Source organism: Scyliorhinus torazame, chromosome 3 (assembly GCF_047496885.1).
Source record: "Scyliorhinus torazame isolate Kashiwa2021f chromosome 3, sScyTor2.1, whole genome shotgun sequence".
Taxonomy (NCBI): Eukaryota; Metazoa; Chordata; class Chondrichthyes; order Carcharhiniformes; family Scyliorhinidae; genus Scyliorhinus; species Scyliorhinus torazame.
In genome coordinates this window covers 48198477-48212846 of record NC_092709.1, presented here as the reverse complement: position 1 = coordinate 48212846, position 14370 = coordinate 48198477, and the positions used below count along the sequence as shown (strand labels likewise).

The 14370-nt window shown below is 44.9% G+C and overlaps 1 protein-coding gene across 7 annotated transcripts in view; it reads left to right on the top strand.

The window, feature by feature from the left end:
* Positions 1–14370, top strand: part of inpp4b (inositol polyphosphate-4-phosphatase type II B) — a 1315761-nt gene that overhangs the window by 841488 nt on the left and 459903 nt on the right. For 6 of the 7 annotated variants that reach the window (XM_072495637.1, XM_072495635.1, XM_072495634.1 and 3 more), the window contains one exon: positions 2291–2370. The exons of the other annotated variant lie outside the window; for it this stretch is intronic. In XM_072495637.1, the coding sequence (XP_072351738.1) occupies positions 2291–2370 (80 nt within the window). The remainder of the gene's footprint in view (positions 1–2290; positions 2371–14370) is intronic. 7 annotated transcript variants of the gene reach the window in all.

Genomic DNA, 14370 nt, shown 5'->3' with positions numbered 1-14370 from the left:
TCTCTGTGATTTTGCACCCAAAACACGGATGTATAGGGTGCGTGACATCAGTGTACGTGCTGGCCGCGTGACCTGCTTGGTGCTGCCACTTTTAGTTTTAAAAAATAAATTTGGTACTGGGACAGCGCACTGAAATCAGGAGGATGTGGTCTGTCCCACTGGACTTGGGGCCTGCCCATTCCCAAGCCACCTGAGGAAGCACCCATGTGCCGGCCGGCCGGCATTCTTGAATGGCAGCCATTGGGCGCTTCTCCCACAATCGGGAACGCCGCGATCCTCCTGACGCTCACAACCGACCCCTGGGCCGTGACCCTGACTTTGAAAAACCCTGCCTTAGTGTACCACTGGGTACGACAAGAGAATTGGAATTGGAATAGCAGGTAAGTGGGAAGGCAAAAAAAGATTTGGCATCTATGGCAAGGAGGATGGAGCATATAAGTAGGGAAGTCTTGCTACAACTGTACAAGCCATCGGTGAGACTGCACCTTGAGTGCTATGTAGTTTTGGTCTCCTTACTTAAGTAACAACATAGTTGCATTGGAAGCAATTCAGAGAAGGTTCATTGGACTACTTCATGGGATGAGGGTGTTGTCCTTATAAGAAAAGGTTGGGCAGGTTAGGCATGTTCTCATGGGCCGGAAAAGGTTGGGCAGGTTAGGCATGTTCTCATGGGCCGGAATTTCCCAGTTGTCCTCTTCAGCGGAATCTTCTGGTCCCACTGGGTGAACCCCCTCCATGGGTTTCCCGAAGGTGGGTGGTGTATAAAATTGGAAACCCCATTGACAACTGTAGGATGAATAGATCCTGTCACCAGCCAATGGTGGGCCACCTCTGCAACTGTGAAATACACGGCGGGAGGTGCAACACCCCCCATGGAGTTTTCGACAAATGAGAACAATCTTATGGAAATACATAATATTTTGAGGGGGCTTGACTGGGTAGATGCTGAAAGCATATTTCCTCTCATGGGAGAACCTGGAACTTGGGTCACAGTTTAAACATAAGGGATCTCCCATTTAAGATGGAGATGAGGAGGAACTTTGCCCATCAGAGAGTTGTTGATCTTAGGAACTCTAACTCAGAGAGAGCAGTGGGGCCTGGTTCACATACTATATTCAAGGCTGAGTTGGATGGATTTTTGATTGACAAGGGAGTCAGAGTTATGGGACACCAGCAAGAAAGTGGCATTGAGACCACAATTAGGTGAGCCATGATCTTGCTGAATGGTGGAGCAAGCTCGATTGACTAACCTGGTGATGTTGCCTCAGTTAGAATCATGCAAATTATCAACAAAACTGTCCTTTCAATTTGAATCTGGAGATTGGATTTTGGACATCATTTTCAAATCCTATTTAGTTTTGGATGGTACTGAGTTCAAAAGCAAGAATTGTTGCCTACCATTTGGGTTATAATACTACATGATGTGTACCCCTTCACTTTTGCAGAGACAGACTGAATGTCAGTTTAATTCAAGACAATGATGTAATACGTGCTGTCACTGTAACATATTGCTAAGTTCTGCAAAGCCAGATCTGATAACTAATTTAGTCCTGTCATCTTTTAATAGAGATGGAAGCTCAATGTGGACTACTGCTGCTAATGGCATAGCAATCATGATAGCTTAGCTCATTAATTTTGTGAGTATCTGTAGCATACAGATTCAGAAGGTCTGAGGTTCAATCCTGATCGTCTGCTGTTCTGAGCTGGGACAACAAAATCAGCCTTGAGAAAAATTACTAATTTCTGATCCTAAGTCCTGTTGGACGGAACGTTTATTTTTTGGGGATAGGATGAAAATCGGCAATGGCAATAATGCTCTCCACAGTTGAATAACCCGCTTGTGGCCTGCCCTTCACATGACAGGAACAGCTGGTGGGGCAAAATTAATTCCTGAAACTAAAAGAAAAATGACAGTCCTCCAACTTTCTAGATAGATGACTTATAATATGAACCTACTACCTGTCTGGACTTATATTTCCTTATTTTTCCTGCGTCAAAATAAAATGTTAAATTTCTATTACATGTCTACTGTTTTGTCACACAAGCTTGTATTGTTTTTAATGAAAAAAGGTAGCCTGTTGTCGGGAAGAAAATTAAGCTGAGCGTTATTGAACGCTGTGTCACTGATCTCCTGGCAAATTCTGCAGGATAATGGATCTATCCAGCTGTTTCCTTCTTCTACACTCACTATCTTTTAAGCTAAGACAGATTTACAGGCATTGAGATGAAGCTGTCATGCTTATGGATTTTGAAACTAATGAAGACTTTTTTTTCCCCCTCTGCATTGCAGCGAAGCTTCCTGGGCTCTGCTACATTTGCTGTTGGTGATCTGCTAAAGTCAGAGGAGCAAACATTGACTATTACCCTAAGGTATGTTCGCAGATATTTTTTTTTAAAAAGCTAGCTCTGGCCTCTTGTGATGTTGATAACACACACAAAAAGAAAATGCACAAGTTAGGCAGATATTTAATTGGCAATTTCTGAACTCTTATTCGCGCTGTGGTTTGTATTCGGCATATTTAAAGATCTGGGTGAGAAATAGAAAAAGAGAGCGGCAACAGTAATTATCTGTGATGGTTGTTATAAGTTACAAGTGAAATAAGTTTGGACAGTCTCATTTTATGTCAGTGGACATGGATTCAGCAGCCCAGAACTCCCTTTCAGATTCCACATTAATTCTCATATTCTCTTGCTGAAAGGCCACGCGGACGGGTATTATGAGAACTGGGGGTGTCACAAAAGTGCTTATAACAAGTTCTTCATCTGCATTTGCTCTTAAAATACACTCCAGGAACAAAGCAGATGAAGCTTTACATTTAGTTTAACACCTCTACACTATGTATCATCTGGGGACACTTGGTGCTGTCACTTGATGTGCAGAGAATTATGTCTTTTTCCAAGTATCTTTATCCCTGTGGTCAGTGTACATACAAAAAGGCTCTTTTAATAAAACTTTATTTCATGGATGCTGCTGTGTAAATTTCTTATTTGTTTAAATTTATCGGCATTTTCTGCATTTTGCTTGTGAATTGTAACGTCAGACACATGGGGTGGGATTTTCCACCGGCGGGATGCTCCATTCTGCCGGCAGCCTGGGGGTTTCCAGACGGCGTGGGGCTGCCCCACAATGGGAAACCCCATTGACCAGCCGGTCTAACGGAGCATCCCGCCGGCGTGCTGAAACAGAAATGTGGCGTGGCGGGACGGAGAATCCGGCCCATGACTTTTCAGTCCCTTTGACCTCACCAAGGAAAAACCTTGTTCCATTTGAGCTTTAATTGCTGTGAGATGGTCTGCTAAGGGTGGCACGCTAGCACAGTGGTTAGCTTCACAGCGCCAGGTTCGATTCCCTGCTTCGGTCACTGACTGTGCGGAGTCTGTACGTTCTCCCCGTATCTGCGTGGGTTTCCTCCGGGTGCTCCAGTTTCCTCCCACAAATCCTGAAAGACGGGCTGTTAGGTAATTTGGACATTCGGAATTCTCCCCCTGTGTACCCGAACATGCGCCGGAATGTGGCAACTCGGGGATTTTCATTGCAGTGTTAATGTAAGCTTACTTGTGACTCTAATAAAGTGTATAATAATTATTGCGCTGTTTATAGTTGTTTGTAGTTATGGGAGACTGATTACCCACGCCCACAGTTGAACGGGCAATGATATTATGCTGGGGGTGGTCTTAATTACTTGAGGGGGGAAATAATGAGTCAGTTTGACTGGCAGCTCTCTAGCAGAACCAGAAGACCGTAGTAGTCACTGCTGGGACCACAAGCAGTGTCCAGGAATGAAGACAATATCCCTCGGACTCTAAGATAAGTCCAGGCAATTTGGTCAGCCAGAGGTTGGAGATGCCGGAATGGGGGCTAGTGGGGGTAGTGGCGAGGGTATGCTCGGGCTTCTAGAAGGGGAAAGTACAACAGGGGAACCCTCCAAAGGAGGCAGCCTCTCTTTCTTCCTGACAGCAGCCCATGCTGTCAAAAAAATGGCAGCTTGTCATTCCCTAGCCTTCTCCACCTGAATGAAAAATTGGAACGAAAGAGTATTGAGTATTGAGGCCCTTAAGCGGCAGATAATTATCCATATAGGCAGGCTGATTGTCTGACACCCTACCCAATCCCATAATGTAGGGACAGGGCGATGTGGGCAGGGAGGTGGCAGGTTCGCCTCCACTTATTGTTATGTGCACCCTTTATTCAAATATACAGGCCGAGGATCATAAAATACAGCTGAAGAGACTTACGGTGATGGCCGTGGAGTGAATAGTCGCAGATAAGGTGGCTCCTGCCTGAGAATTAATTTTTATGGCCCTTTATTGCTGTTTTCCGGGCCTTCGGCTGGTGAAAAAAGCAAGCGGGGGTTGGGTGAGGCAAGGGGGGGGAGTGGAAGAGCGCTTTAGTACAGGGGGAGGGAGTCAGTTGTCTCGGGTGGGGCCATCCTGCTACCAATGAGGCTAGTTCACAGAGGTGAAGTGGGGGAGGGGTTTGGTGGTGCTTGTTTTCTTCGTTAGTGACTTGCGGAGAGGGGTGGGTTGGGGAGGTCAGATTTTGTGATTGTATGTTGGGGTAGGGGAAGGGTTGGGGGAGGGTGGAGTTGCTGACATTGAAGAAATTGCTGTGGAACAATTGGGTGGGGGGGGGGGTTTGGTGGAGGCCATCTTTTTTTATAAATACTTTTATTCGTTTTTTGACATTTCAACATTTTATACATAAAACAAAACAATGCAAAATAACAAGAACAACAGCAACAAAAACAATGAACGCCATCCACCCCATTCTCCAACCAACACCCTTAAAAACTCAAAGAATAGCCCCCCCCCCTCCGCTCCCCAGCAGCTGACAGTATAAAACTCTTTAATATGAAGAATAAAAAGACCCCATCTCTTGTGGAACCCCTCGATCGCTCCCCTTGAGGTAAACTTAACCTTCTCCAAATATAAAAACACCATCAGGTCCCCTTGCAATACCGAGGCATTGGGCGGAGAGGCTGACCTCCACCCCAACAGGATCCGCCTGCAGGCAATCAGCGTGGTCAAGGCTAAAACATCTGCCCCGCTCCCGTCAGCAGCTCTGGCACATCCGACATGCCACATATTGCCCCCAGGGGACTGGGCTCCAAATCCAAGTGCAAGATCGCTGACATGGTGCTGAAAAATGACCCCCAAAATTTCTTCAAATTTGGGCAGGACCAGAACATGTGTACATAGAACATACAGTGCAGAAGGAGGGCATTCGGCCCAGCGAGTCTGCCCCGACCCACTTAAGCCCTGACTTCCACCCTATCCCCGTAACCCAATAACCCCTCCTAACCTTTTTGGTCACTAAGGGCAATTTATCATGGCCAATCCACCTAACCTGCATGTCTTTTGGACTGTGGGAGGAAACCGGAGCACCCGGAGAAAACCCAAGCAGATACAGGGAGAACATGCAGACTCCGCACAGACAGTGACCCAGCGGGGAATTGACCCTGGGACCCTGGTGATGTGAAGCCACAGTGCTATCCATTGTTCTACCATGCTGCCCGGTACAAGGTTGGCCGACCTCTCCTACACTGCTTGCAAGTGTTTTCCACCCCCTCAAACAACCAGCTCATCCTCGATCTCATCAGGACTGCCTTTAACTGTATTAACTCCAGCTTTGCACACGAGGTTGAGGCATTCACTCTCCGCAACACCTCACATCACAACCCCTCCTCCAATGCCACCCCCAGCTTCTCCTCCCGCTGGGCCTTAACCACCTTCCGCGATGCTATATCCTCCTCAAAAACCTTCCCATAAATCGCCGAGATGACCCCCCCCCCCCCCCCCCCCCCCCCCCCCAACCCCATCACCGATAACATCGCCTCCAACAACGAGGAGGGAGGTGTCATTGGAAAAGTTGGGAAAACCTTCCTTGCAAAGCCCCTGCACATACCCAAAGGCCTGCCCCTACGGAATCTCATATTTCTCAGTCAACACCTCCAAACTCGCAAACTGCCCTTCCAAAAATAAGTCCTTCATTTCCAGCAACCCCTGCTCCTCCCATCCCCAAAACCTAGCATCCAGCCTTGCTGGTTCAAACACAAGTCTGTGAGGTATCATTAAGTGCCCGAATTAACGTTAGATACCAGTGACAGCCTCACTGGGTTGGCCGCCTGGAAACATACGGCAGTTCCCGCTCGCTATCACACTTAGAAACATTTCCGTTAGATCGCACCCATATTAAATGTCAAAGTGAGTATTAAACATTGTTGAAACTGCTTTTCGGATTTGTGACCTTTTTAACCAGTATGAAAAAAATCTGTTCCGGATGTAATTTTTCTGAATATGCTATATTTACATCATAGAGTGAAAATTGGACAGTTCCTCTTCTTTTTTAAGCTCCTTGCTTAGCTGTTAATATTTAAACTGTGAGGTGAGCTGGATTCAACTCTGTAACCATAGAAACCTTTATCTAAGTTTAAAGGGTTGATTGAAGTGACGACTTCAGCGGATATGTAATTCTGAAGAAAGAATTTCAGCTGTTTGTTATTATTTTGTCTTCTCAATACTGCAAGGTGGGTAGAGATCTCTTTGGCTGTACTTCGCTAATGACTGACAGGCTTTAGATAATCATGCCTTCAGTGAATTTTCAAATTTTCATTTTTGTATGTTTGTTGGGCAGCACGGTAGCACAAGTGGTTAGCACTGTGGCTTCACAGCGCCAGGATCCCAGGTTCGATTCCCCGCTGCGTCACTGTCTGTGCGGAGTCTGCACGTTCTCCCCATGTCTGTGTGGGTTTCCTCCGGGTGCTCCGGTTTCCTCCCACAGTCCAAAGACGGTTAGGTGGATTGGCCATGCTAAATTGCCCTTAGTGACCCAAAAGGTTAGAAGTGGTTCTTGGGTTGCGGGGATAGGGTGGAAGTGAGGGCTTAAGTGGGTCGGAGAAGACTCGATGGGCCGAATGGCCTCCTTCTGCACTGTATGTTCTATGTTCTAAACGAAGCGGAATTTAAGAGTTTAAATATAGCCAATTGCGCTTGATTTAAATGAATACAAAACTGCGAGGCGTACAACTCTGAAATAGAATTTGTACGTCGCTTATATGATAGCTGAATTCATTTGCAGGGTTGATCTTGCTGTGATCATACTGATGGGGTGAGTTGATCCTGTCCCTTCAGCAGTGAAGCAGTTAGTTTAATTATTATTCCTCAAATTCAAGCCCAAGTATGTTGCAGATTCCCTTTATATCAATTTTATAACAATTATAACACTTATTTCAATTATGCCCGAAAGATCTCTGCATACAAAGAAGTTCCAGAGCAGCATGTGAGGTTCGCTGTTCCAAATTAGTTTATTGTGCAACACATTTGTAATTACATGGACTCAATCACCGTTTTTAAAATTTTAATCTCTCATGTATATTTAGAAATATGTATAGACTGGGCTATGGGGATAGGGTGGAGGTGTGAGCCTGGGCAGGGTGCTCTTTCCAAGGGTCGGTGCAGACTCAATGGGCCGAATGGCCTCCTTCACTGTAAATTCCATGATTCTATGATTTCAACAGTATGGCAGCATCATCAATGTGAAGGCAACAAGGCATTGAACTCGGTGGGCTTTCAGATTATTTGGGTGATAAAATGTCCTAAGAATTATGAATAAAATCCTGAGGCTAGCTCAAACCCAGTTATCACTTCGTTTTTTGGTTATCATCACTTCTGAAGATCTGTTACGATGTTTTTGAAAGATGTTCGCCTGAAGTTTGTCTTAGTGTTGTGATGTTCTTTGTGTTGCTTATTTCAGGATGGTTGGCGTAGTGTTCACATAGACCACAAAATAGCTTGAACTTAAACAAAGCAATAAATTTATTAACACTAACTTGGATTCGACACGTACTCCTAAAGAATACACAGTTGATTAATAACATTTAAACTACACTCATCTACAGCTAATCTCACTACTGGTTTAAACTATGATTTGCTCTCACTTACACTATCTGTGCTTCTGACTCTCTCTAGCTACCTCTTGCACACACACTCCCCACAAGGCTTAGCAGTTCTTACAGTTATGATAATACCACAGTTATGTAGCGTTAGCTGGTACAGGCCAATTTGAAATAAGCCATTTTGCTTATTATTTTTAAATGTTACAATATACCGAGGTTCTAGCTATATCCTAGAAGCATATTATGCAGAATTAATTATCTTTTCAATGCAGGCATGGTGACAAGTTATTAAGTAATTGGTCTGGACAGTGCTCCCAAAATAGACAGGCATCATTTTCTGAGTCTGAATGGATAGGCTTGATGTGCAGCTTGTCAAAGAAGACTTGTCGATCTGACTGCTGCAACAACAGTGTTATCCAAGTTTCAAATATCAGTTGGGAAATGTGGGCAGTCAGGAAGTGGACGTTTGGGAGCGAAAGCCTCAGTGGCAAAGGATTGGGAAGGTAGTTGCCAGTGATCGAGTAAGGTGACAACTAGCGGTGGGAAGGTCAAGAACTGACTATATTTATTGTGATCAATATAAAAATATGTATCGATTTGCAATGATCTGCGTATTCACATTGTTGTGAAATGTTGGTGGGAATAAATTTGATGGCAGGGATTGACTTTGCACCAAGTATAATTTGTAATATTTCAAAGAATCATTGACTACTTTCATTAGTTTTACTGTTATTAACTCGCATATAAATGCGCCTACCAAATTAGCTTTCAATTGACCTGAAACAGTGAGTCAGGTAGTGGGGTTACCCGACCTGCCCCAGGGAACACTCCCCCCCCCCCCCCCCCCCCCCCCCCCACACACACACACACACACACACACACACAATTACAGCTGCTCTGAAGAACATTAATTGGCTGGGGTGAGACTTCCTGGCTTGGAGCGTACTGGCCAATCTAATCAGCCAGCAGCTCTGTACTCCTAGCAGCACTGTAACAGTAAGGACCAGGACTGGGACTACAAGCGGTCCCAAGATTCCAAGTCCCGGAGTCTGGGACCAGTTAAGTGTGTGATTTTGATGGAAGCAAGGGCAGGTGAGGCCCAATGGGGTGGTGGTTTTGATGGTGAGGTCACCCACAGGGAGACAAACCTTGAGGGATGGGTGCTCGATGTGGAAAGGGAGCCTTTGAGGAAGGTGCTTGGGAAGCCTAAGCAGGGCGACATGCTGGGATTACCCCCTGCCTCTGAATTGAGGCTGGGCAGCAGGAGACCCTTAAGTGGCCATTAAAGGGTCTTAATATGGGTGAGGATGGGTGGCCACTCCAGGCGTCACCTACCCCCGTAAAATTGCAGACAGGTTGGGGGGGTGTGGGAGGGTCGTAGGAAGGCCTCCTGGAGAATTTTATGAGCTCCTGCCTGCAAACCCACCTGTGGGTTTGACCTGCTGAGTACTAATGAAATTTCCTGTTTTTATTCCAGATTTCCAGCATCTGCTATATTTTGCTTCAGCACTAAAGTTAGATTTATATTTTTGGATTTGTGGCAATAATTAATTTTACAACAGATAATTTTACAATCTGGCTAATCATGAAGTTAAATAATTATTTTGAAAATCAAGGCACATGCCTCTGAATATATAATTTGTGTTAGGAAAACAAATGTAGTTTTAAGGGATTTGGATTTGGATTGGTAAGAATTAGACATAAGATTAGGGCGGGATTTACCAGCCATTCACATTGGCGGGAAATTCCAATCCCATGCCAGTGCATGGGTTTCCCGGCGACGAGGGGCACTGTCACCGGGAAATCCCATTGACAACGGCGGGGTCAGCAGATCCCGCTGGTGGGCCACTTCCTCCGCCGATAAATACACAACGGGGTGGTCAGTAAATCCTGCCCAGTGTTTTATGTGTGTTTAATTTAATCTTTCTGTGCATGGCAGGATAAAACCTATAGTTAAATTCATGTTGGACAAAGGTGTTTGAATGTGTGGGGGTTGGTTTAGTTCCAACAGTTTATTTTCTGCTTAGAGAGGGCTCGGGCCTGAAGAATATATAAAAGGCATAAGTATGTGGATGTTGCTTAGTAACTAGGGTCTTGTAAGATAGAGAAGCTTTTAGATTTTAGCTGAATTTGTGGCCAGTTGGAGATATGTCGTAAGGCAGCGCTCACAATTTTGCACAAAGCAGTTGGTTTAGAAGGCTAGAGAGGGAACCTCTCTCAGCTTTGCTAGAAGAAAACCCATACTATGGAGTAATGATTAAAATAACAAGTGAACAGATCTGAAGAGCAGCTAGTTAAGGAAATTAAAGAAATTAAGAGGTGTCCAAGAAGTCTGGAGTTAAATGAACAAAGACCATTATTCAGAGTAAACGTGGTGTCCTGAGTTAAAGAGACAATTGTAGTAACCAGATTTAAAGTGGGACAGCAGCCTTCAATGGTAAAACAAACGTCTGACTCCATTTTAACACAGTTTGGGAATCGAGAGTTAAAGCAATTGAGAGCAGTTTACGCAGCAGTCAAAACAAAAGAAATTCTAAAGGGGTTGGCATAAAATCCTGGACTGGATTTGCTGTTAAAAATTAAGCAGGAGCATTGTTTGAAGGTGTCATTTGGAAAACCTGGTCTTGAATGCAAACCGATGAGGGAAAACGTATTCGTGAGAGTAAGATTTTAAAGTGTGTTTTGTGAGTGGAGTTTGGAAACTTTCACATGATAATTGTCTGGGGGGGCTTCTGAGGAGACATCCACAAACATTCACTTGGTGTTCAGAGTGGAGAGTATATTTGCCCATAGTAATCAGCTATGTTTAAAAGGAATTTTCTGTGTTAATGAGACCATTGTAGCTTAAAATGTACTTTGTAATACGTGTTAATCCTAAAGCCTGGGGGTGATTCAGCAGTTCTGAATTAAAGTCCGCTGAATGGTGTGTTTAGTGGGGTATTTCTCGGCACCTGCAGCACCGAAACACATCATAAGAACATAAGAACTAGGAGCAGGAGTAGGCCATCTGGCCCCTCGAGCCTGCTCCACCATTCAATGAGATCATGGCTGATCTTTTGTGGACTCAGCTCCACTTTCCGGCCTGAACACCATAACCCTTAATCCCTTTATTCTTCAAAAAACTATCTATCTTTATCTTAAAAACATTTAATGAAGGAGCCTCTACTGCTTCACTGGGCAAGGAATTCCATAGATTCACAACCCTTTGGGTGAAGAAGTTCCTCCTAAACTCAGTCCTAAATCTACTTCCCCTTATTTTGAGGCTATGCCCCCTAGTTCTGCTTTCACCCACCAGTGGAAACAACCTGCCTGCATCTATCCTATCTATTCCCTTCATAATTTTATATGTTTCTATAAAATCCCCCCTCATCCTTCTAAATTACAACGTGTACAGTCCCAGTCTACTCAACCTCTCCTCGTAATCCAACCCCTTCAGCTCTGGGATTAACCTAGTGAATCTCCTCTGCACACCCTCCAGTGCCAGTATGTCCTTTCTCAAGTAAGGAGACCAAAACTGAACACAATACTCCAGGTGTGGCCTCACTAACACCTTATACAATTGCAGCATAACCTCCCTAGTCTTAAACTCCATCCATCTAGCAATGAAGAACAAAATTCCATTTGCCTTCTTAATCACCTGTTGCACCTGTAAACCAACTTTTTGCGACTCATGCACTAGCACACCCAGGTCTCTCTGCACAGCAGCATGTTTTGATATTTTATCATTTATATAATAATCCCTTTTGCTGTTATTCCTACCAAAATGGATAACCTCACATTTGTCAACATTGTATTCCATCTGCCAGACCCTAGCCCATTCACTTAGCCTATCCAAATCCCTCTGCAGACTTCCAGTATCCTCTGCACTTTTTGCTTTACCACTTATCTTAGTATCGTCTGCAAACTTGGACACATTGTCCTTGGTCCCCAACTCCAAATCATCTATGTAAATTGTGAACAGTTGTGGGCCCAACACTGATCCCTGAGGGACACCAGTAGCTACTGATTGCCAACCAGAGAAACACCTATTAATCCCCACTCTTTGCTTTCTATTAATTAACCAATCCTCTATCCATGCTACTACTTTACCCTTAATGCCATGCATCTTTATCTTATGCAGTAACCTTTTGTGTGGCACCTTGTCAAAGGCTTTCTGGAAATCCAGATATACCACATCCATTGGCTCCCCGTTATCTACTGCACTGGTAATGTCCTCAAAAAATTCCACTAAATTAGTTAGGCACGACCTGCCCTTTATGAACCCATGCTGTGTCTGCCCAATGGGACAATTTCCATCCAGATGCCTCGCTATTTCTTCCTTGATGATAGATTCCAGCATCTTCCCTACTACCGAAGTTAAGCTCACTGGCCTATAATTACCCGCTTTTTGCCTACCTCCTTTTTTAAACAGTGGTGTCACGTTTGCTAATTTCCAATCCGCCGGGACCACCCCAGAGTCTAGTGAATTTTGGTAAATTACCACTGGTGCATTTGCAATTTCCCTAGCCATCTCTTTTAGGACTCTGGGATGCATTCCATCAGGGCCAGGAGACTTGTCTACCTTTAGCCCCATTAGCTTGCCCATCACTACCTCCTTGGTGATAACAATCCTCTCAACGTCCTCACCTGTCATAGCCTCACTTCCATCTGTCACTGGCATGTTATTTGTGTTTTCCACTGTGAAGACCGACCCAAAAAACCTGTTTAGTTCCTCAGCCATTTCCTCATCTCCCATTATTAAATCTCCCTTCTCATCCTCTAAAGGACAAATATTTACCTTAGCCACTCTTTTTTGTCTTATATATTTGTAGAAACTTTTACTATCTGTTTTTATATTCTGAGCAAGTTTACTCTCATAATCTAACTTACTCTTCCTTATAGCTTTTTTAGTAGCTTTCTGTTGCCCCATAAAGATTTCCCATTCCTCTCGTCTCCCACTAATCTTTGCTACTTTGTATGCGTTTTCCTTCAATTTGATACTCTCCCTTATTTCCTTAGATATCCACGGTCGATTTTCCCTCTTTCTACCGTCCTTCCTTTTTGTTGGTATAAACCTTTGCTGAGCATTGTGAAAAATCGCTTGGAAGGTTCTCCACTGTTCCTCAACTGTTTCACCATAAAGTCTTTGCTCCCAGTCTACCTTAGCTAGTTCTTCTCTCATCCCATTGTAATCTTCTTTGTTTAAGCACAAAACACTAGTGCTTGATTTTACCTTCTCACCCTCCATCTGTATATTAAATTCCACCATATTGTGATCGCTCCTTCCGAGAGGATCCCTAACTATGAGATCCTGAATCAATCCTGTCTCATTACACAGGACCAGATCTAGGACCGCTTGTTCCCTCGTAGGTTCCATTACATACTGTTCTAGGAAACTATCGCGGGTACATTCTATAAACTCCTCCTCAAGGCTGCCTTGACCGACCTGGTCGACATTTACATTAAAATCTCCCATGATAGCTGCTGTACCATTTCTACATGCGCCAAATGGTATTTTGCTGGTTTATTTTAGTCTCGGGAAGATTCTCACCGCCGAGTCCGCACTTCGAGTGATTTCAACAAGAAAGATTCCTCGGAGATCGGGGCGCCATTTTGGAAGGCTGGCCCAATCTACCCTCTCAACCCCCTTCAGGCCGATGTTTAACTCCCCTCCCCCGCCCAACCTTGTGGAGGCCCCAGGGGAACCCGCCCTCACTCTGCTAAGGCCCCCGGGGCCTGAACCTTCACAGTGCCAACCTGACACCTGGACTGGCACTGCCAGTCTGGCACCATAGCCGTGCCCTTTCAAGCTTGACAGTGCCACCCAGGCACCCAGGTAGTACCAGTTTGGCATTGCCAGGGTGTCAATGTGGCACTGCCAGGGTGCCTGGGTGGCACTACCAGTATGCCAGCCCGAAAGTGCCAAGGTGCCAGAGGAAGAGCCAGGGTGCCCTGTCCCCGACCGCCCAGGAGTCTCCAGTGGCTTGGGAGATCTCCACAGATGCTGTTACGCCTGCTCCACATTTGTGAGGACCCTAAGCGGCGCCCTCATAAGGGCTCCTAGGTGCGGCCATTGAGCTCCCGACGCTGGATGAATCCGGCAAGCGAATATGTAAATGAACCATCTGGCTCATTTAAATATACTGATCTGGATCATGCCCAGTGAGGGTGAGATCCAGATCGTTGATGTCTTGCGAGATTCCGTTGACTTTCGCGAGATCTTTTGAGCGTCACAAGATTCAACGGCCTCATTCCGACATCAGGTCGGGCACAACGAGGCTGCTGAATAGCGCATGCTGTGTGTAATTGTTATGCTAAGCGGGTGTAAATGAGTATTGAATAATAATCCCACTTTTCATGTTTAATAAATGTCTTTTTCCTTGTTGTAAAACGAATTAGCGGTGCAGTGACTCTGTTCCACCACATATTATCAAAAAAATTAAAGTTGCTATCATTTGAGTCAGGATTCCATTCTTCCCGTCCAGTTATAACACCA